Genomic DNA, 23082 nt, shown 5'->3' with positions numbered 1-23082 from the left:
GAGGTTACTTCATTTTGGCCATTTTCCCAACCCACCTTCCCATCCCTTCTGAGGTTTGAGCCAATGTGTGTTCTATTTCTTGGAGCACCACCCAACTGTACAACTGTTATAAAAATGTTTATTGTTTACCAAAACCAGTGGACCTCTTATCAAATGCTGCTTGGTAACAAAATCTTATCACAGTTTTAATAAAAAAGAAAAGAATCTAACTATTTGTCTCGTCATTAGTTAGACTTTCTGCAAGGTCACTTAATCCAGACTTGTTTAGTGCACTAATCAGACTATCAGGTGTTGCGTGGACTCCTTCTTGATCCTGCCAGGCAACCAGGAGCTGCTTGGCTCGCATCTTCATGTCTTCACTGTCACATTCAATCTGCCTAATTTCAGAGTCTTTCATTTCCAAGTATGGAGCCAGAATCTTCCATTGTTCGCCAAGCTTATTGGCAAATAACTCTAGCTGTTCCCCAGTGACAGGTTTATCTCGCCGAACATCAGGACCTAGGAAACAGAAAATATAAATTATCAACAAAGTACAATGATATGCAGTCCTAAGTATACAACAGAACAGGAAAGCTAAAGGAACACTAGGATATTATTCACTTTAATGAGTGTTACTTTAAAACAACTTTATATTCTCCTTACAGTCATGGTCATTAGATCAACACTATTCTACTGTAACTATGAAGACTGCCTGAAAGTAGCTGCTCCCCTCTAGCTCCCAAGAATCAGAGGAATGGTATTGCCTAAAGTATTACTCTTTCCTTTTAATTCCTTACTATAAATCAGAAGCAGAACTGAGATAAGTTGAGAAGTAGATCAAATTAAATAACGTACCTCTCAACCAAGAACCCCAATCTTTTCCAATTTTGTAAAATAGCCAAGAAAATTCAATTCTTACTTTCATTTTCCTTCAGTAAAGCATCATTATCTTCTTCATCTTCATCCTCACCTGTTTTTATTTCTTCAGAAGGAGGCTAAAGATGCAGGAAAGAACATTTTAATGAATGCCAACTTTCTTCCCCCCCCCAGGCCTGGGGCTTGAACTCTGGGACTGAGTGCTGTTCCTGAGCGTCTTTGTGCTCAAGGCTAGTGCTCTACCACTTGAGCCACAGTGCTATTTCCAGTTTTTGAGTAGTTGGAGAAAGGGACTTTTTCTGCCCCAGGCTGGCTTCAAACCATGAGCCTCAAATTTCAGCCTCAGCCTCCTGAGTAGCTAAGATTACAGGCGTACAGGCACGACACACTGAAGCCTGGTTAAACATGACAACTTCTGAAGTGAGAAAGCTAGAGATGGCTTTAGTTTAGGTAAAGTAGTTATAAGATCCCCAGTACAGGGCCTCAGAACAACTCCGGGCCCCCCCGGCTTGGGCAAGTAGTGAAAAGCATGGCAAACCCATGTGTAAATATCTGGGGTTATTAAGTTATATGTTTGGAGGGAAGACTACAGGATAATGTCGTATTACAGGATCGCAACAATACATTAGAAAATTGTGTTGGAAAAAAGATAGGCCAGCTACCCTTTGACTATCTGATAGGAAACAGATTAATGCATTGACAAACAGGAAAAATTCAAGTCTTAAGTTTAAATTTGTATCAAACTCAAATTTGTGCATTTTCTAAAAAATGTATACTCAAATGCATTTTTTTTATCATGTGGTGTGTTTTTTTATTTTTTTTAAACATGAGATACTAAATTCAGCTCTTTGCCCAAACTGATAGAAATTTAGCAAAGAAAATAATGTCAACTAAGTAGTATGGAAAAAATGATATATGTACTTACTGGTAATTCCTTGGCTAGCTTTATTACCATGTTTTCAAGGTATTCTGGCAAACTTTTGAATTGCTGGTTGGTTGGTTGGAAGAAATGAGGGCTTCTCCGTGCTAATAGTCTGAGGGCTCTCCAACCATAATTTGAATTGTTCACAGCTCTATGAAAAGAGATGTTAATTTTGCTACCACATTCAGCTGATAAATTCTCTATCAACAAATCCTTATTGAACTAGGCACTCAGGAACTATAAGGTTTTGTAGACTGTGCATTCTCAACTCAGAGGCAAAACAGTACTGCAGGAGAGCAGGGCCTCAAGGTCACAGTGGTTTTCCTAGCTCTGCAGTTACTGCCCGAAGACTTCAGGAAATTATCCTCAGAAAATTCCAGACACACAACATTGCTGAATGTATTGGTAAGTATCAGTACTGATAAAAAAGACATTTACATGTGACAACTTTAGATGCTACAGGAGTAAGTCTCACAGGGACTAGGGCAGGGAAGTGTATCTCAGCAGGGAGATCCGAAGTGAGTGACCTGGAAGCTCTGGGGGTGGGGGTGTCAAGTGAGCCAGATGGTATATATTCTAAAGATGAAGACAAATAGTTGGTATGCTTAAAGTCAAAAAGTAGCAAGATGTATCTGCAAAGGCAGGTATGATCCAGATCAAGGAGGCCTAAAAAAGTTCTTGGAAGGAGTCTGGAATAGTCACTCACTATTAAAATTGGAAGTATGAGATTAGGGTTGTGATTTAAATTTAATCAATTTTGATTTTATAGACAGATTTCACTATATAGACCCCTGGCTGGTCTCACATATAACTGCTTCATCAGCCTCCAGTGCTGGGATTACAGGTATGTGCTATTTCTGGTCCTTGCACATATATTTTAAAGTTCACTGATGCATGAAGAACTGACCATAAGACTAGTTTAAGAGATCAGTGACTAAAAAAACATACTGCAAAAGTGACACTAATCATATCAAATGCTTGTTTTATTCTATACATGTTCAATGTGAATCTTTTTATTTAATCTTCAGAATAGTCCTGTGAAATGAGCTATTAACACTTAATAGATGAAGAAAGGGGACATAGGAGTATTTTTAAGCTAATTCTAGCCACCAGCCAGTAAGTGGTAGAGGTGGGAACTTTATGCATCCTGACGAGGGCCCTTACTCTTAAATCACACTCTATAATGCCTACTTAAAACTATGAGTCTATGGTGTCACCTGGAACATTCTAGATAAACAGGCTGTGACTGAGTCCTGAAATTACTCCAAACTGAGATGTTAGGCAGTGAATGAACTGCCAACAACGGAGACTGACAGGAAGAGCAAGGGACTAAAGTAATGAGAGTAGTTTCAAGGATGTTGACAGGAGACTGTAATCTTAGGAAGGACAGGTTCACTACTGCAGGGCCAAAGAGATGGCCTGCACAGTGCTACTGCACTGGCCACTGACAGATGAGAATTATGTTGGCTGTTCTGAGAAGCTGCTTTGAAGGGGAACACAGAATAGAGGTGACAGAGGGAGAGAATGATTTTTTTTCTTGTACTTTGAAACAAGTGTAAATTCAAGTCATATGATAAGAATAATCCCTGAAATCAGGATATACAACAATTTGAACATGGTTCATTATGGTACATTCACTCTGCGCTACTCTGTCAATTACCCCTTTAAGTTTACTAGTATACACAGAATTCCCGAGAGTAATGGAGGAAATTAAAATCAACTAATGAAAAAATTTACTTACTTATATTCATTTTCAACCATGTTTTCAGGATCTGCTTGTTCAATGGCTTCTTCAAAGAACTCCTCCAAAGTTGGCATGTATTCCCTGGGCATTATAAAGTAACTAGTGAGCATAAGGTATTAATAACATAAATAAAATGGTATATTAAAAGATTGTAATGGTACTCAAACGTTAAATAGGGTTAGGAATGTATTAAACTTAAGAACTCACTTTTTTGTTGGTAGTGGGACTTGAACTCAGGCCCTGGGTGCTCTCTCCTCAAGCTCCTTTTGCCAAGGCTAGCACTCTACCACTTGCGCCAAAGTGTCCCTTCTAGCTTTTTCTGAGTAGTCTATTGGAGAAGAGAGTCTCACAGACTTTCCTGCCCAGGCTGGCTTTGAACCATGATTCTCAGATCTCAGCCTCCTGAGTAGCTAGGATTATAGGTGTGAGCCACTGGTACCTGGCTGTAACTCCACACTTTTAAGGAGGTAAAAACATTTAAAGCTAACCTCTCAAAAAGGGGCAATAAAAAGGGTGTAGTCTGATGATTATTTAACATCTACTATGCATTACTTACACATGAAAGGTTCTGAAGTTGACCAGGGGTTTAAAAGCATTTGAACGGAAAAAATTCAAATTCTGTCCTCACCCAATTACATGTTTTTAAGTCCCAAGTTAGTAAAAACCAAAGCTAATAACCACACAAGAGTTTAGCTTTTAACTCTATAATTTAGATTACTATGGCAATATTTTAAAAAAATTAGGTCTTTCTGGAATTTGTAGACGTAACATTTTGATACCCACACAAAGAAATGATACTCAATGAGCAAATTAGATGTTCTACATCTTTGACTAAAACTAGAAAAAAAAGAAAAGGCTTTCAACAAAAAGTGAAGCCCCACATCTTTTGATACAATATTTCTTTTTTTTTTTTTTTTTTTTTTATTGTAAAGCTACTATACAGAGGGTTACAGTTACATGAGTGAGGTTATGAGTACACTTCCTCTTGAACATTGTTACCCCCTCCATTGTTTTCCCCCTACCATCCCCTCCCTCCCTCCCTTCCCCGAGGTTCTTTTTTTTTTTTTTTTTTTTTTGATTGTGATTAAATGATTACATAATTTCAAAGTCACAAGTTCATTCTAACTTCCCTGGAGCAAATTGTCTACCACAGTCTGTAATATATAACAGTGTTCACATGTTATGTACCATATTTGTGATCAGCAGCATGAGGATATTTAGTAGTGGTTCAACCAGATGAGCGGGAGTTCTTTGTTTCTTAAGTTGATACAATATTTCATTATAATGACATGCTTCCTAGCCAGTAACTATGACAGACCAGTAAGTTTGCCACCATTCTTTCCTTTTTGTCAGTCCTGAGGCTTGAACTCAGGACCCAGACGCTGTCCCTGAGCTGGTTTTCACTCAATGCTAGAAAACTAGCACTCTCCCACTTTGAGCCACATCTCCACTTTTGGTTAATTGGAGATAAGAGTCTCATGGTTTTCTGCTTGGGTAGGCTTTGAACCACAATCCTCAGATCTCAGCCTCCTAAGTTAGCTAGGAGTACAGGTATGAACCACCAGCGCCCGGCTACTCTTTCTTTATTACAACAGACAAAACAGGATTTCACAGTAAATAGTTATCATTCACAAATGTTTTGGAACCATTTACCACTTTATTTTCTATTTCAAGTCAAGTGCGGGTGGTATAATCCTAGCTACTCAAGAGACTGGGATCTGAGAATTGTGGTTCACAGTCAATGTGATCAGACATATCTAAGCAACTCATCTTCAATTAACCAGCAAAAAGCCAGAACTAGAGGTATGGTTCAAGATGTAGAGGGCCAGTTGTGATCCAAAAACCCACCCTTTTATAGGAGCTGAAGGGCCTCTAATTCAAGCCCCATTACCAGTATACACACATATACAAGATTAACATGTCTATACCCATAATCCCAGGCTTCTGTCATATTGGTGTCAAGACTTAAAATACTACAAATATAAGCTCCCCCTGCCTGCTCTCCTAAGTTAATTCTTTAGTCTCAGAAGGTGGCTACTATTCAGAATTTGATAAATAATTCTTGTACATTTTAGAAAAATAACATCATCATTATTATTATTGGTGCTGGTCCTGGGGCTTGCACTTGGCCTGGATGCAGACCCTTAGCTTTTTTGCTCAAGGGTAGTAGCACTACCACGTAAACCAACAGCTCTACTTCCAAATTTTTTGCTGGTTACTTGGAAATAAGAGTCCTATGGATTTTTCTGATGGCTTAGAACTGGGATCCTCAGATCTCAGCCTCCTGGTAGTCAGGATTACAGGGGGGGAGATACTGGCACCTGGCTGACAAATAACATTCTTCCTCTTTTTTTTTTTTTTTTTTTGTTGGTTGTGGGGCTTGTCTGGGCCTGGGCACTGTCCTTCAGCTCTTCAGCTCAAGGCTAGCGCTTGAGCCACTTGAGCCACAGTGCTACTTCCCATTTTCTGGGTAGTTTACTGGAGGTAAGAGTCTCACAGACTTTCCTGCCCAGGCTCACTTTGAACCATGATCCTCAGTTCTCAGCCTCCTGAGTAGCCAGGATTACAGGTGTGAGCCACCAGCACCTGGCTTCTAATAACATTCTTAAAAAATAATGGCATTCTTTGTATTCATGGTTTGTTTTTCCTGAGTATGTCAGGATTGATAGAGAAGTTTTTATCCATTAATTTTCTGATCCTATGTAGTTTTCTACTGAATTGCCACAAGTTCTTCAAAGTGATATATGAGGAATAGTAGTAAGGTATTTCCTATTCTTTGCTTTGAGATGGTAAACATTCTTATATTCTTTTTTTTTTGTTGTTGCAAAGTGATATATGAGGAATAGTAGTAAGTAAGGTATTTCCTATTCTTTGCTTTGAGATGGTAAACATTCTTATATTCTTTTTTTGTTGTTGTTGTTTTGGGTCCAGTCATGGGCCTGAACTCTGGGCCTGGGCGCTGTCCCTCAGCTCTTCAGCTCAAGGCTAGCGCTCTACCACTTGAGCCACAGCGCCACTTCTGGCTTTTTTTCTTTTTGCTAATGTGGTGCTGAGGAATCGAACCCAGGGCCTCATGCATGCAAGGCAAACACTCTACCACTGAGCCACCTTCCCAGCCCCATTCTTATATTCTTATATCCTTGTTTGGATGAATTAGTTTATTTAGGCATCAAGGCCTTCATACTTGTACAGCAACCCATAGTAGAAAATTCATTTTATGCCACAACAGAATACACATACATATATGCAAATATATATGGCATATATAAGTAGAAAATGCCAGATGTCTTTGAAGTGGCTATACCACTAGATCAAACCACCATCAATGGCAAATTACCCACAATTCTTTCTTTTTGTTGTTTTTTAGTTTTAAATTTTATTGTCAAGGTGATGTACTGAGGGTTACAGTTACATAAGTAAGGCTGTGAGTACATTTCTTGTTGAACTTGTTACCCCCTACCCACAATTCTTAAAATGAGGAAATTACTGCTTCTCTTGGTCCTAAGATTGCCTGTGGTGGTATTTTTTTTTTTTTTTTTTTGGCCAGTCTTGGGGCTTGAACTAAGGGCCTGGCTATTGTCCCTGAGCCGTTTTGTGCTCAAGGCTAGTACTGTACCACTTGAGCCACAGCACCACTTCCGGCTTTTTCTGGTGGTTGGTTGGAGGTAAGAATCTCATGTACTTTGCTGCCAGGGCTGGGTTTGAACTGTAATCCTCAGATCTCAGCCTCCTGAGTACCTAGGATCACTGGCATCCCGCTTTATATGTTTTTTAACAAAGGAAAAAAACCTCTTGGTTCCATTTCCTAGTCTATTATACTTGTTTAACCTTTCTATTTCCTTGCTTCTGAGCAGTGCTTTTTATAGATGAACAATTGTTTGTGTGTTTGTACTGGTCCTGGGGCTGGGTGCTGTCTCTGAGCTTTTTTACTCAAGGCCAGTGCTCTGCTACTTGAGCTACAGCTCTACTTCCAGCTTCTGATGGTTAACTGGGATAAAATCTCATTGACTTTCTGCCTGGGCTGACTTCAAACTGAGATCCTCAAATCTCATCCCTCCGAGTAGCTATGATTATAGGCATGGGCCACCAGTGCCCAGCTATTAATAATTTACCTTTTCACCCAATTTATTGAGGAATACTTAAGCATGCTGACTTAGAATTTTTTTTTTTTGAATTTCTATCTTCATCCTCTTTTACATGCTTTTTTTTTTAAATGCAAGGCCTGGGCTTGAACTCTAGCACTCTACTACTTCAGCCATAGCTCCACTACCCCAGCCTCTTTTCAGTTTAGCTACTTTTTAGATAAGTCTTGTATTTCTCTCCAAGGACTGGCTCTTATACTCCCATCTTACCCAGATTCCAGTGTAGCTGGGACCACAGATGCATACCACTATGCCTGCTGTATTAACTGAGATGGGGTCTTGCTGACTTGCCTATGTTAGCCTTGAACCATGATCCTTGTGATCTTTGCCTCCTGACTTCAACAAGATTTACCCAGATTTCTTCATGTATACAAATATACATTTCTGCAGAGTAATACTTCTAACAAAACCTTCCCTTCTGGGTTCAATGTTCTTTATGGTAACTTTTTTTTTTTTTTTTTTTGGGTCCGGTCGTGGGGCCTGAACTCTGGGCCTGGGCGCTGTTCCTCAGCTCTTCAGCTCAAGGATAGTGCTCTACCACTTGAGCCACAGCGCCACTTCCGGCTTTTTTCTTTTTGCTTATGTGGTGCTGAGGAATCAAACCCAGGGCCTCAGGCATGCAAGGCAAGCGCTCCACCACTGAGCCACCTTCCCAGCCCGGTAACTTTTTTTTTTTAAAGTAGGGTTGCTGGTAAGAGATTCTCAAAGTATTGACATTAAAATACTGTTTTCTCTCTCTTTCAAAATAGTATTAGTATTCAACCCAGGGCCTTGTTCATACACCTAAGCTACTCCTCCAGATCCAAAAGTAAATACTTGTCACATTCAAGTAACTACATAATTTAGTTTGTTGTAGAACTCTGGACTGAAAACTCTGTGTAAACACTTTGAAGCTGTTATCCCACCGGCTTTTGACTTTCTTTTGTTCTTGAAGGCAGCTCTTTTGCAGGGTGACTTTTCTTTCTCTGATAACTTTTTCATACAAGAGATAACGATTTTCTAGCTTATTTAGCTTATTCTTTTTATTTATTTATTTTTGTCATGGGGCTTGAACTTGGAGCTTGGGCGCTGTCCTTGTGCTCTTCAGCTCAAGGCGAGCGCTCTACCGCTTGAGCCACAGTGCCACTTCCGGTTTTCTAACGGTTTATGGGAGATAAGAGTCTCACGAACTTTCCTGCCCGGGCTGGCTTTGAACCGCGATCCTCAGATCTCAGCCTCCTGAGTAGCTAGGATTACAGGCGTGAGCCACCGGCGCCTGGCATTTAGCTTATTCTTAAGACACATCTTGTAACTAATAGTTTATGCTGATTCTCAGTTATCAAATATGACCTTTCTTATGGTCGTTCGTGGGGCTTGAACTCTGGGCCAGGGCGCTGTCCCTGCACTCTTCAGCTCAAGGCGAGCACTCTACTGCTTGAGCCACAGCGCCACTTCCAGTTTTCTAGTGGCTTTTATTGGAGATAAAGAGTCCCACGGACTTTCCTGCCCGGGCTGGCTTTGAACCGCGATCCTCAGATCTCAGCCTCCTGATTAGCTAGGATTAGAGGCGTGAGCCACCGGCGCCGCCTCAAATATGACCTTTCTTATTCTCCATTCTAAGATTTTTGTTCTATTGTTTTTCTATTTTCTCAATTCTAAAACATTACTTGCTTTTTCAAATTCATCTGGTTCTTTCTGGCAGTCTCATGTTTGATCTTTTGTTTTCAGTTGCTATTCAGCTATTTTTAATTATCTGGAACATATCTTACACTACATTTGTCTGTCTTTTTAAAAAACAACCAGAACAGAACACTCATGGTAGAATGTATATCAAGCTATCAAGAGGAGGGGAACATTTTTTGTCTGTGAAAGGCCACATCACATAGATGTTTATAACATCAATGATAGGTCATACAAAATCCATTGCATTGTCAATTCAGGCAAACAGCTTCTCATGTACCAAATGATTTTGTGGGCCTTATTTGGCTTGAGGGCCAGATATTCCTCATTAGACTTTTATCTGTATGAGCCTAGTGTGGTTTGATTCAAAGGTATTAACCCCCTCACTCCCCTGGCACCCACAGCTTAAGACAGATTTTACTACCAGTTTGGGACTTTCTAGGTGTTTTAGCTTAGAAGTTCCTTTATGACGTTGATAGTATAAATAAATGTAAAATATTACAAATACAATGAAAGCAAGCACATCATTTTAATTGTTTGGGAAATCTCTTTCCCTTCTTCCACACTTTAGTAGAAACAGAGAAGCTTCTAGGTTTCCTGTACCAGGAGCCTTATCCCTGCTCTCTTGACCCTTCTTTTCCAGATGGTACCTCCACATTGATCTCAGCTTTACTTATGGGAAATTGGCTTGCAAGCCTAAGGCTTTATTCTGTTCATGACTACTATCACCAAGTTCCCTGCTTTTCCAAACAGGAAAACATCTGCACCCAGCTTGATAAAACCACAGCAGTTCAATTTATTCTTCTGGTATTTAGGTTTGATTCCTTTTGTGACTTTATTTACTTACTTTATTTTGTCAGCATTTTTGGATGTTATATGGAGGGAGCCATGTTGTGCTGTGCTAACAGTCAGCCACAGCAGGCTTTCCATTTTCTTTTGAGCTGATCATTGCTGAGAAAAGGCTCTGTTCTGTTCTATGAACACTGAAAAAATTAAATCTTTAAAATGTTTTAAACTTACCTTGTGTCTGATTTACAGGCTTCCATATTGTCTGGACAGAGATTCCAAAGCCTTGTTAATTCGTCACTACAAAATAAGCAAAATTTTTATGAACATCATCTGCATATGACTTAAAGCTGAACACAAAAACAACGTAACAGTGGATTTCTGGGTGGTGATGAGTAGTTTTACTTTTCTCTCATTTTATTTGGCATTTAAATTTTCTACAGTAGGATATATTAGATAATAATCTTGTAAGATTTTTGACTTTTTTCTCATTTGGCATTTAAATTTTTTATATTAGGATATATTAGATGATAATCTTATAAGATTTTTGGAAATATTAAAGTACAATAAAAAGTAATAAATTGTTAATTAGGAGTAACTATCCAAACATTAGTGTACCATGCAAAAACTGTAAGGGATAGGGTGATTTTCTTATCATAACAGGGAAAAAATGGCATAGCTAGAGCCAGGAATTTTGGAAATGGAAATAAAATGAAGGTTTACAGTTCACATGAACTCATACAATGACACTTTAGAGTGATAGGGTAGGGTTAGATGTAGTCACTTATGTTAGGTGAAAAGCTGGCGTTCTTAGAGTAACCTCTTCAAAACACAATAATACTCAAGAACATCCTACCGAAGAAGACAAGTTAACTTACTTTCCCATGAGTATTTTTTTGTTTGCTCCTTTGCCTAGGAAGTCTTCTGGGGCTGCTCTCTTCCGTACCACTCTTGTGGGCTTGGTATCTGATGTCCTGTGGTTAACACAAGTAAAACATATATGAAAGCTTATGACAGGACACTATCACACAGAATACAAAATGCCATACAATAGACAAATTTTAAGATGCCCTATTTTCAGTAAGTGATTTGATCAATTTGTTATGAGAACTTAACTTCAAGAAATCTGAGGCAAAAAATACAATGGTCAACTTGGTAGCACTTTTATAGAAAAGTCTATTACTGGGGCTGGGAAGATGGCTCAGTGGTAGAATGCTTGCCTTGCATGCCTGAGGCCCTGGGTTCGATTCCTCAGCACCACATAAGCAAAAAGAAAAAAGCCAGAAGTGGCGCTGTGGCTCAAGTGGTAGAGCGCTAGCCTTGAGCTGAAGAGCTGAGGGACAGTGCCCAGGCCCAGAGTTCAGGCCCCATGACTGGACCCGAAAAAAAAAAAGAAAAGTCTATTACCTTACCTTTTAACTTACATTTTTTAACATAAAAAATACACATATACATATCCATACATGATATAAAATAATCTAACAATCAAACCATACTTTGAAATTCCTTTCTTCTATTTCTTGTGATGGAATGTATTTACCTTTCTTTCACAAAACTTGGGCAGCCTTCATTTTTCCATGAGTTCCAATTTTCTTCAGTGTTTAATATATGCTGGGAAAGACAAAGAGATTTCCTTTGTGTAACAGAATCCTTTGAGATTATATGTGATGCTATGGAAACTATAAATATCAAATACATACCTCTACCATCTTTGAAAATCTTTCTCCATCAGGGGGGTTTTCAGATAGTAGCTGTGATTAGAAAGAATATACTAAGCTTTCAACAACTTTCTGCATCATAGGAGTGGTTTGTAGGCAGAGAACCAAGAAGTGTTTGTGTTCTTGTACCTGAGCTTAACTTTATCCTTATTTTCCTATTTGGGGCTGAAACAAAGAAAATTCTAAATTTCCATTTTTGTCAATCATAGGTTTGTTGCATGTTGGACTTACTTGATAGACTGATTTTGTAGTATCTTCAATCCAGAGTGATTGCTCATCAGTTAAAACATAGTTTGAACTAGGGAAAGAAGCAATAAAAGCATGTACGAGTTTCATCAGTGCATATTAACTCAGAAGTTTATTTAGGGTCTTAAAAAACAGGGCATGCACCACACAAATTAACTATATTTAGTGCCAAATACTACCAACATTAGAAATATTACAAATGAAAGGATTATGTGAGAAAGTTCTTGCACTTCTTATACACTGAGTGACAGAACTGATGATATATACGTGTACTAGGGAGAAGAAAAGATCTGATTAATTGATATGGTTACATTGTTTTGTCAGTTGTGGGGCTTGAACTCAGGAAATGGGTGCTGTCCTTGAGCCTCTTTGTGCTCAAGGCTAGTGATCTACCACATGAGCCACAGCACCACTTCCCGTTTTCTGGTGGTTACTTGGAGATAAGAGTTTCACAGGGACTTTTCTACCCTGGCTGGCTTTGAGCCATAATTCTCAGATCTCAGCCTCCTGAGTAACTAGGATGACAGGCGTGAGCCACTGGCACTATTAATGTTTTATAAATTTAATGTGAGATAAAAGCCTGTGGGCTAATATCCTACACGTGATACATATAAGCATGCTATATTCCTATAGAACTCATTCAGAATATGATGAAAAGATTTAAACCCTAAAAAAGGGTACAGGCAAACTTAAATTTTTTCAGCTCCAATTAAGTAAGCTCTCACTATGCACCAGGCACTTTAAAGCCATCCAACAAATACTGATAAATTACCATGGTTCCAGGATCTGAAGCACTGTACACAGTACCCACTGAAACCTCAGAACCATCTCGAGTACATAATATGCACAGAATTTTATGGCTCAATAATGCACTCAAGGTCATAAAGCTTGGATTCACACCTACATCTAATTCCAAACACCCTGATCTTCGTATTACACTGTACCATACCCCCCAAAATAAAAGAATGACATTTTGGAGTATGTACCATGTGCTACCTTGAAATTACAATTCTCAAAGAGCCTCTTTGAGGCCAATAAGTGATGACACTGCAGGTCAAGCTCAGCAGGTCATAGTCATGTCCTTATCCACTCACTGTCAAGCCACAGCAGGCTCATTTCAATTATGAACAGGATGAGACGATACAGTATGCCTGGAGTGGAGGGATTTAGATACATAGTAGAGATCCTGATGAGGTTTTATGAAAATGCAGACAAAGGAACTCATCTTTGCTTTAACATTTTCTTTGCAGTTTTCAGTTCTGATGTTCTAGACAGTTCCATACCTTATGATATATAAGTACTGGAAGAAGACGATAAAAAGCTAGACCAGGGATCAATTTCCCGTCAATAGAAATGAAAATGCCTGAGAAGACCTGGAACTACATAGGAGATTTTCCCTCAAAACAACTATCCTGTGTCTAAAAGCTCCCAACGAGAGCTTTTTCAATGATGTTAGATGTTTTCTATGATGATGATGTTAGAAATAATTACTCCAAATACATAAAATGGGTCCCATAAAAATATTTTATAAGCAGGTACTTTTCCTTGCCTTTGTTTATAATTCCTTTCTATTTATATGAACTTACCTTTTGAATTTGACCTGCCCTTTGAGATACTGGAATAAAATGAGATACTGCAACAGGATATGTCGCCGAAAATTACTGTCACTCAGCTGTAAATCCATCAACTATTCAAAAAATCAAGCATACAAACAAAACAGCACATTAAGATCATGTTTTGAAAGGAACAGGTAATACCACTATAGGAATGGAATATTCTCATTCAGTTGAAAGGTATTTGTTGTGAGATCAATCAAAACAATGTTATTGCTCAAGCCCAAGGACAAAGCAGCAGCAGGTTCAATTTAGACTTATCTCTGACCACTTTATGGTGAAAACAATGTTTCTGTTTATGGTCCTGACACTTGGGCAGAACTATAACAAAGCAGAAGGGAAGCTGTCCCCTTCCCACATAGAAAGGAATAATGGCTAAAGGAGAAATCCATGTGGGAAAAACAGCACAATAATCAAGGAGTGTCATTTCTTACTGTAGCCCTATAAATGTCTGCACCCAAAGTGGTACTCAACAGAAGACAAGGCATTAGAAGAATCATCTGTGAATTTGAAGTGGCTATTTCTTAGATTTTAGACACAATGTGTCATATTGTATTATTACAATGTGGGTAAGAAGAGAGCTGAAGATCATTAATAAGCAAGTTCTTCAGCAATTCTGTCACTGTGCTGGTTCTACTATAAAAATGAGCTCCAGGGGCTGGGAAGGTGGCTCAGTGGTAGAACACTTGCCCGAGGCCCTGAGTTCGATTCCTCAGGACCACAGAAAAGAAAAAAAGCTGGAAGTGGCACTGTGGCTCAAGTGGTAGAGTGCTAGCCTTGAGCTGAAGAGCTGAGGGACAGCGCCCAGGCCCAGAGTTCAGGCCCCACTTCCGCCAAAAGAGCTCCAGCAACAAAGGAAAATCATTCCAATTATACCCATACAGAGCTGAAGAAAAGCTGAAGATAGTATTTACCCACTGTGTCAATTCTGCTATTAAGACTAAGAGTTCCAAATGGAACAACAACAAAAACCCACAACCCAAATGGAACTTGGCAGAAAAAAAAGTTTCTCATCCCCAATAATGAATAACCAGTAACACGGCAAAAGCTCTGACTGATTTCTGGTTCAACAGTTCAAGTTTTATTGGTTAGCTTCAAGTGGCATGTTTCTAATACAGTGTACCATGTGCTAGCCATTTCATTCACTAGCAACTTCTTCCATACTCTTCACTCTTTTTTTTCCCATACTCTTCACTCTTATTTAAGCAAACTTCACACCTTTGAAATACGATAGGCCTTCAAATCAATTTTCTACCACCTACAGCAATTTATTCGATTCTATTATTAATCAGATTGAATTTTCCATTCCAAACTGGCAAATGCAAACCACATGCCATCAGCTGTCATTTCCTCTAAAACCTAGGTGATTTTTCTCTCACCATGAACTCTTGGTTCCTTGATCTCAACCCCACAGGTATAACCACCCTCTTCCTTGGTTACTCACAGAATGGCCAATTAGACCTGGTATTGTTCACAATGCCCCAGCCTTGAATTTTTTTTTTTTTTTTTTTTTTTGGTCTTTTTTGTCGGTTGTGGGGCTTGAACTCAGGGTCTGGGCCTGGGAGCTGTCCCTGAGCTCTTTTGCTCAAGGCTAGTGCTCTACCACTTTGAGCCACAGCACCATTTTTGGCTTTCTCGTGGTTAATTGGAGACAATTATGGATTTTCTTTCGTGTGCTGGCTTTGAACCGAGATCCTCAGATTGCAGCTTCCTGAATAGTGAGGATTACAGGCATGAGCCACTAACACCCCACCAGACTTCTGAAATCTTATCTCATAATCCTCCTGTCTTAATATAATCTTCTAACCTTCCCAGCTCTCTCACAGTTGGTTACAATAGCTAATATTTATATTTTATTGGGAGTTTTAATCTCTTGAGTTCTCTAGTAAGTCTCATCCTGGTTAAAAAAAAATTAAAATGTCATTTTAGTACAGCTAAGGAGTCAGGAAAATTTTTCCTAAAAGGATAAACAGTAAATATTTCTTAGGCTTTGTGGAACAAGAAGCACAGGATTGCTATCATGTAGGTAGTTGTACAAGCATGTAAAATGTAAAAACAAGCAATGGGCCAAGCTGTGGGCCGTGTCATTTGCCAAAACTCCACAGTTTCACTATTCAACCATTTTCTTACCAAATTTCTCAACATTCCTGTCCTACAGTTCTTTTACATCTGAGCACAGGGCAATCTTAGTTTTACTTAAGTCTCACACTGACCCTAGGCTCCACAAGCACACCAAATCTCAGACTATGCAGGCTTTTCCACTGCTCTGCTGCCTCCAACATCAAAACCTCTTTTCATTTCTTCTTTAGGGTCCAGTCGTGGGGCCTGAACTCTGGGCCTGGGCGCTGTCCCTCAGCTCTTCAGCTCAAGGCTAGCGCTCTACCACTTGAGCCACAGCGCCACTTCAGGCTTTTTTCTTTTTGCTTATGTGGTGCTGAGGAATCGAACCCAGGGCCTCAGGCATGCAAGGCAAGCGCTCTACCGCTGAGCCACCTTCCCAGCCCCAAAACCTCTTTTCGTTTCTAATCAGCAATATTTAATTTTTTTTTAAGTCAGTGCTAGAACTTGAACTCAGTCCCTTTCATACTCTCTCAGCTATTAGTTATGGCTGGTGCTCATGCCTTAGCCTTCTTTCTTTAGTCTTTAATAATATTCTTTTTTTATTTTTTATTTTTGGGTCCGGTCGTGGGGCCTGAACTCTGGGCCTGGGCACTCTTCAGCTCAAGGCTAGAGCTCTACCACTTGAGCCACAGCGCCGCTTCCTTTAAGAATATTGTTAAAGCTGGGTGCCAGTGGCTCATGGCTATAATCCTAACTATTCAGGAGGCTGAGATCTGAGGATCGAAGTTCAAAGCCAACCTGGGCAAAAAAGTCCATGAGACTCTTACCTCCAATTAAACACAAAAGCTAGAAGTAGAGCTATAGTTCAAGTGGTAGAAGGCTAGCCTTGAACAAAAAGCTCAAGGACAGCACCCAGGTGAGAAGAACAGAAGAGGAAGAAGAGGAAGGAGAAAGAAGAAAAACAAAAGAATTTTACACTACCATAAGGAAAAATGAAGCTGGGTGCCAGTGGCTCTCACATCTGTAAAAATTCTAGTTACTTAAAAGGCTGAGATTTGAGAATTGTGGTTCAAAGCCAGCTAAAAAAAAGCCAGACTGGAGGCATGGCTCGAGTGATAAAGCACCAGCTGTGAGCAAAAAAAAGCATGAGACTGTGAGTTCCAACCCAGAACACAAAAAAGAGAACAAAATCATATCACTGCGGAAAATGGATGGAACTGGAGAACATGATGGTGAGTGAGATACACCTAGCGCAAAAAGGCAAGTACACTTTGTTTTCATTCATGTGCATGCTAAGCCTAAAGGACATACATTTTCATGGACATATATAAAGATACATATATATCTATATACATAAAATTACATATATATGTATATACTAATATACTAATACTAAGGATTCTAACTAGGAGGTATGTAGGAAGAAGGGGAAGGTAGAGATGAGCAAAGAGGAATGAAAAATGGAGGGTGAATCATTTCAAAATATAGTCCAACTGTATCTGAAGGTGGTATAAGGAACTTTTTTTAGTCAAAATGGTTTCACTCATTACTTGGCATTTCTGGTTCTTGAAAATATTTATCTTGTTTCTGGAAGCCAAGTTTTTTCTTTTAGGTTTGTTCTTTCAGTATTTTACCTGTCATTTCTATGTGTTTAGAGCCAAGAGAATGAGTTAAAACATAAACTCAATGTGCTATTTTGACTAGAAAAGTTATATAATTTCTTAGCATTGTATTTTAGCAAAGTCTACTTATTAAAATGTATAGGTAAGATTAATAGGGAACTCTGAACTTCTTACTTGTATCTAAATAGCAAAGCAATCACAAAGGATTATTTTGTACATTTATTACTTATAAATGCAAATTAAATCCTAACTTAAGAGTTAAAATATATTTTAAGGTATGTGGACCTTATGGTTTCTTTCACAACCATTCATCTCTGCTCTTGTATTGGAAAACCAGACATAAATGAATGAATAAGACCAAATTCCAGTACAACTTACATTCAGATAAGCCACATTTGCTGATCACTGCTTAAGTTCATTCATTTTTAGTGATGAAAAGAATTTTGTCATACACATTTAGCTACTTATCAAATCTTGCTAATGAAGAGAGGCTGTTTCTAAACTAGAACTTACAAACACACCATTTAAAAAACAGTGCTGTAGGGCTTATATATTTCATTAGGCACATATGTGATTCTCTAGATGTCATAACTAAGAGCAAAAGTTTCAACTTTATTATTATAAAGTTGTTATGCAAAGTGGTTGATTCAATTTTTATCTCACCCAATAGTATATGAAAGTTCTCTTTTTCCATCTTTGACAATACCATTTGTCAGTGTTTGCCAATTGGTATTAAATAGTTACCTCATCATTGTATTTCTAGTATAAATGGAAAGTTATTAAGCTGTATTTATACATGTCCAAGTAAGAAATAGCACTTTCAAGTTAATATCGACTTTATTCAAAATCAAAGTAACATTTCTATCGAACTAAAAAAATACTACCAGTGACGAAAAACATCATGATGCTATGTGAAAAAAAAGCAAGGTACATACCTTTTCACTTGTTAAAAATTTTGCAAAATAGACATGTTCCCCTCCTGTTTTCAGCTCTTCCATCTTTTTTCTGGATGCCTGAGTATCATCTAATTTATAACTCTTAAAAACAGCTAGAACTTCTTCAGAATACTGTAAAGTTAAAAAAAAAAAAATCAAGTTAGTAGTTTTAGCGTTGTTACCAAAAATTTGTTTAGTGCTTTTCTGTATCAAAAACTTAAGACTTTTCTCTCAATCAACCATATATGTATGATGTTAAGGTACACCAAATAAAAAAAAAACTATGACAGCAATATGGTAGCAAAAGGGTTGTAAGAATTATTTTATATATTCATATAAGATGAAATGGAATGAAATACTCTAGTCCTTCTTATAAAGTCTGTATAAAGGGCAGATAGAGAAAGGAATGCTTTGAAAGCATAGTAGTCCTTTGGTATCTGTGGGACATTGGTTCCTGGACCTTAGTCCTGCCAGTGGAACCCAAATCTGAGGATGCTCAAATTCCTTATAAAAGATGGTATATTATTTACATACAATTGATGCATATTCTCCTGTATACCTAAATCTTCTTTTGATTACCTATAATCCACAAAATACTTTGTGTGGGTGGGGTACTAGAGACTGAACCTGGCCTGGCTCTTGTGCATGTACTAGGCGAGTGCTCTATTACTTCAACCACATCCCCAGTCTTCTATTTTATATAATGTAGATGCTAAGAAAAATGTTACACTGTATTATTCAGGAAATGATAAGAAACAAGTCTGTATATATTCAGTAGGGATATAATACATTCTTAAATATCTCAATCTAGAGTTAATGGGAGCCATCGATAGAGAACCTAATGACAGAAAGGCTGTCTGTATATAGAAATTCATTAGTGAAATTGTTTAACAAGCTGTGGGAACGCTCAAACCTTTCTTGTGATAAGACTGTGACCAAACAAAATCATGTCGTCAAAGTCTGTCCAGTTGGAAGACAATTCCTTCTGATTTGTCACTAACCACTTATTTTGCATTTGAATGATACTCCACTAAATTGGATATGAAATAGAAACTTAAAAATAACACATAACACACCACTATTAATAGCAATAAGACCTATTTACCCTACATTTCAATTACAATATTAAGGAAAACTGTTATTTGAGGGAAAAAGAAAGACCAGGAAATATAGAAAATTCTTCTAAAAACTGGGTTGACAAACTTTCTGAGACAGACTAGACAGTCTTAAGTTTTAAATGGTACACGTAGTGTCAGCTGCAACTACTCAGCCAAAAGAAACATAAACTCCAGCACAAATGAATTCCAATAAACCTTTGTATGCAAACCAATAGGCTGATTTGACCTAATACCATAGTCTTAATAGGATAACTAAAATAATTTTGTGCAAAGATAGGATGTAGTATGCAAAAAAATAATTTATATATATTCTACATATGAAAAAACCCTCAAGGAACTACTTTTTTTTTTTTTTTTGACAGTATGGGGCTTGAACTCAGAGCTTTGGTACTATCCCTGAGCTTCTTTTGCTCAAGGCACACTGCTATTTCTGGCGTTTTCTGTTTATGTGATTCTGAGGAATTGAACCCGGGGCTTCATGCATGCTAGGCAAGAACCCTACCACTAAGCCACATTCCAAGCCCATAATTACTAATTTTTAAGTCCCAAGTTATTTACTATTCTGTAAAAATCAGTATTTACTTATTAATTTACAATTTATCTTCATATTAAAATAGGTATAAAATATTAAAGGCAGAATTCTAGTGAAAAGTATGTTGAATAAGAGTAAGCTTGAGCTCTTCAATTAGCTGTAAAATATTAAGTTTTTGGTAGTCTGTAATTAGCAACTCACCTTGAGAAAAGTTTTCCATGAAATCTTTTCATAGCATTGTACTGGGTTCCTGAAGTAATCCTGAAGTGACCAGAATTTTCTATACAGGTTGTAATCGATGGGAATAGAGCTAGTGAAATAAATGCTATGTTAAATTATTTCACACATATGTAGATGTCCTTAACTCCTTTTAGATCACAAACCCTTTTAGCAGCTCATAAAAGCCATAGCCTTTTCCCCCAGAAAAGTGTATATCCAAAAATATTTATAAAAAGTTTTACAAACTATTTTAGGAGATTTGAAGATTCCTACAAACTTCTTTAGTATAATGATGAGGCCCTTGAATTTTGGCTAGATTCTAGATTACTAAGAATTAAAGGCAATCTTTCCTGACCTCCCTTGCCTTTAGATGTCATGTAAAATAAGCTAGGAAAAGTCCTAAGGGCAATTTGGGGGCCATGTTTTATCATTTACTTTTTCTTTTTTCCCTTCCTTCTGGCTCAGATTTGGATGTTATGATGAGCCCTTATAGGAAAAAAGACAAACACTAAAGTATGTTGGAATAAGAAGTTAGAAGAACTCTTGATTTAAGGACAATCTCAATGAGTAAAAGTCTGCACTAGCAGCCCTGAACTGTCTGTTTACGAAGTTTAGTACTGGAAAGAAATCAACCTCTATGTTTTTAAAAGCAGTAATGTGAATCTATGCTACAGGCATAGATTTACAACTCTCAGTATAACACAGTCTCAGTATAACACAAACACATGAGGCACAGATCAAACTAGTATTACAAAAACAAGCACCATTCCTCTACTGACTTAGGACATTATTAATTCAACTTCTACTCTAAGTGTGTTTCAAACCTGTAATCCCAACAGACCTTTTTTTTTAAAGTTTTTTTTTTTTTTTTACTGTGAAAATACTGTACAGAGGGGTTACAATTACATGAGCAAGGTAATGAGTACATTTCTTTTTTTTTTTTTTTTGGGAGGGGGGGTCCGGTTGTGGGGCCTGAACTCTGGGCCTGGGCGCTGTCCCTCAGCTCTTCAGCTCAAGGCTAGCACTCTACCACTTGAGCCACAGCGCCACTTCTAGCTTTTTTCTTTTTGCTTATGTGGTGCTGAGGAATTGAACCAAGGGCCTCATGCATGCAAGGCAAGCGCTCTACCACTGAGCCACCTTCCCAGCCCCATTGTTGCCTCCTCCTTTGTTTCCCCTTACCAACCCTGCCCTCCCATTCTCCTCCCTCCCCCCCCCCCCAACAGACCTTTTGATTGTAGTACTGGGGTTTGAATTTAGGACCTCACTCTCACTCGGCCTTTTCTGCTCACGGTTGACATTCTACTATATGAGCCACACTTTCACTTCTGGCCTTTTGCTGGTTAATTAAAGATAAGACCTTCTTGGATATGTCTGCCTGGGTGGGCTCCAAACTGAGATACATTAGGAAACTTTTTTTTGGGGGGGGGAGGGAAGGGGGAGCAGACCTGGAGCTTGAACTTAGGGCCTGGATGCTGTCCATGAGTTTTTCTGCACAAGGTTAGTGCTCTACCACTTGAGCTACTTTCTGGCTTTTTGGCATTTACTTGGAGGTTAAGAGTCTCATAGACTTTTCTGCCTGGGCTGGCTTCAAACAGCTATTCTTGGATCTCAGCCTCCTGAGTGGCTAGGATTACAGGTGTGAGCCACTGGCATCCACCTAGGGAACTTTTACAGTTGAGGCACAAATGTTTTTAAAAAGCTCCTTTCATGATGGTTATATTTTCCTCTGCTTTTCATAGCTAAATAAACTTCTTAAAAAGAATGGTCTATAGTCCATACCATTACTTCATTATTTTCTATTCAAAAGTCATCTACTGTCACCATTCCATAGAAACTTTTACATTTCCTATTTATCCACACAAAGCATACTTAACTATTGAAGGTATTTGTAAATAATAAAAAATTAGAGGTGAGATTAACTATCTTAAATAGATTGTTTGAAGCCAGGTATAGTTGACTGTGATTAAGTTCCAGCTAAGTAGATTTTTGAGGATGAGGCAAGAGAGTATCTAAGGTTGGGAATTCAGTTCAGCCTCTTCAACAAAGCAAAATTCAATCTCAACAACAACAAAAACCATAGATTGTCTTTTAAGTATTTTAGCAAAAATACTCTATAAAATTTGATTTTTTCAACTATCGAGATACTTTTACTGAGGCATTTGAGCCAAATCTGAAACAGACTTCATACTGTAAGTAATCATGGGTAACGTGTCTTGTTCTGCAAACTACAATGCCAAGACTATGTAGTGAGATGGTTGCTTACTAAGTAATTTCCACATACTTTCTTCATTCATGCAGAAAAATAATGATTGCAAGAGACAGACAGCTGAGTGCTAGGTCCTATTTAAGGAACTTTTCTGCAGCTGGGATTAGTAAATAATCATAATCAAAATGTCTTTAGGGGCTTTGTTTACACTTTAGGCAACCCATTACTTAAAATTCTACTACCTTAGCCCAGAGTTGTTCAGGCCAGACCCCAAAAACCTACTCTATCTATACTGTGCTTAAGTAAATAGGCCTCTAAAAAAATAGCAACTACAGCTAAATAACAGCTAGTTACTGGTCACTGAATAGATACTGCTTGAAGCGCTTTCCATTCTCTACTTGTAACATCAACAACTGTAACAATAATAACTAACAAATGCCTTAGCAGACTACTTCTGATATTTTTCTCAAAAAACTATAGTGAGCATCTTTAAAAATTAAAACTGAATTGTAGGGAGCAATTAAGTTGCTCAAGGTCACAAGACTATGAAGTCTTCAGAATAAACCTGGAGGGCTGGGAAGGTGGCTCAGTGGTAGAGCGCTTGCCTTGCATGCATCAGGCCCTGGGTTCGATTCCTCAGCACCACTAAGCCAAAAAGAAAAAAAAAGCTGGAAGTGGTGCTGTGGCTCAAGTGGTAGAGC

General features: G+C 38.3%; 1 protein-coding gene across 1 annotated transcript in view; it reads right to left on the bottom strand.

The window, feature by feature from the left end:
* Positions 1-101: 101 nt before the first annotated feature.
* Thoc1 (THO complex 1) overlaps positions 102-23082 on the bottom strand; it is a 40331-nt gene continuing 17350 nt past the window's right edge. Inside the window, exons 10-21 of the mRNA XM_042675354.1 lie at positions 20155-20263; positions 18304-18435; positions 13659-13759; positions 12058-12124; positions 11809-11859; positions 11649-11719; positions 10987-11082; positions 10343-10408; positions 3519-3602; positions 1781-1928; positions 899-974; positions 102-498 (exon numbers count right to left, since the gene is read on the bottom strand). Of these exons, the coding sequence (XP_042531288.1) occupies positions 206-498; positions 899-974; positions 1781-1928; positions 3519-3602; positions 10343-10408; positions 10987-11082; positions 11649-11719; positions 11809-11859; positions 12058-12124; positions 13659-13759; positions 18304-18435; positions 20155-20263 (1294 nt within the window). The 3' untranslated portion in view covers positions 102-205. The remainder of the gene's footprint in view (positions 499-898; positions 975-1780; positions 1929-3518; positions 3603-10342; positions 10409-10986; positions 11083-11648; positions 11720-11808; positions 11860-12057; positions 12125-13658; positions 13760-18303; positions 18436-20154; positions 20264-23082) is intronic.

The sequence above is a fragment of the Dipodomys spectabilis genome, unplaced genomic scaffold (assembly GCF_019054845.1).
Source record: "Dipodomys spectabilis isolate Male_0828 unplaced genomic scaffold, ASM1905484v1 ptg000024l, whole genome shotgun sequence".
Lineage (NCBI taxonomy): Eukaryota > Metazoa > Chordata > Mammalia > Rodentia > Heteromyidae > Dipodomys > Dipodomys spectabilis.
This window is presented reverse-complemented; position numbering and strand designations above follow the sequence as displayed.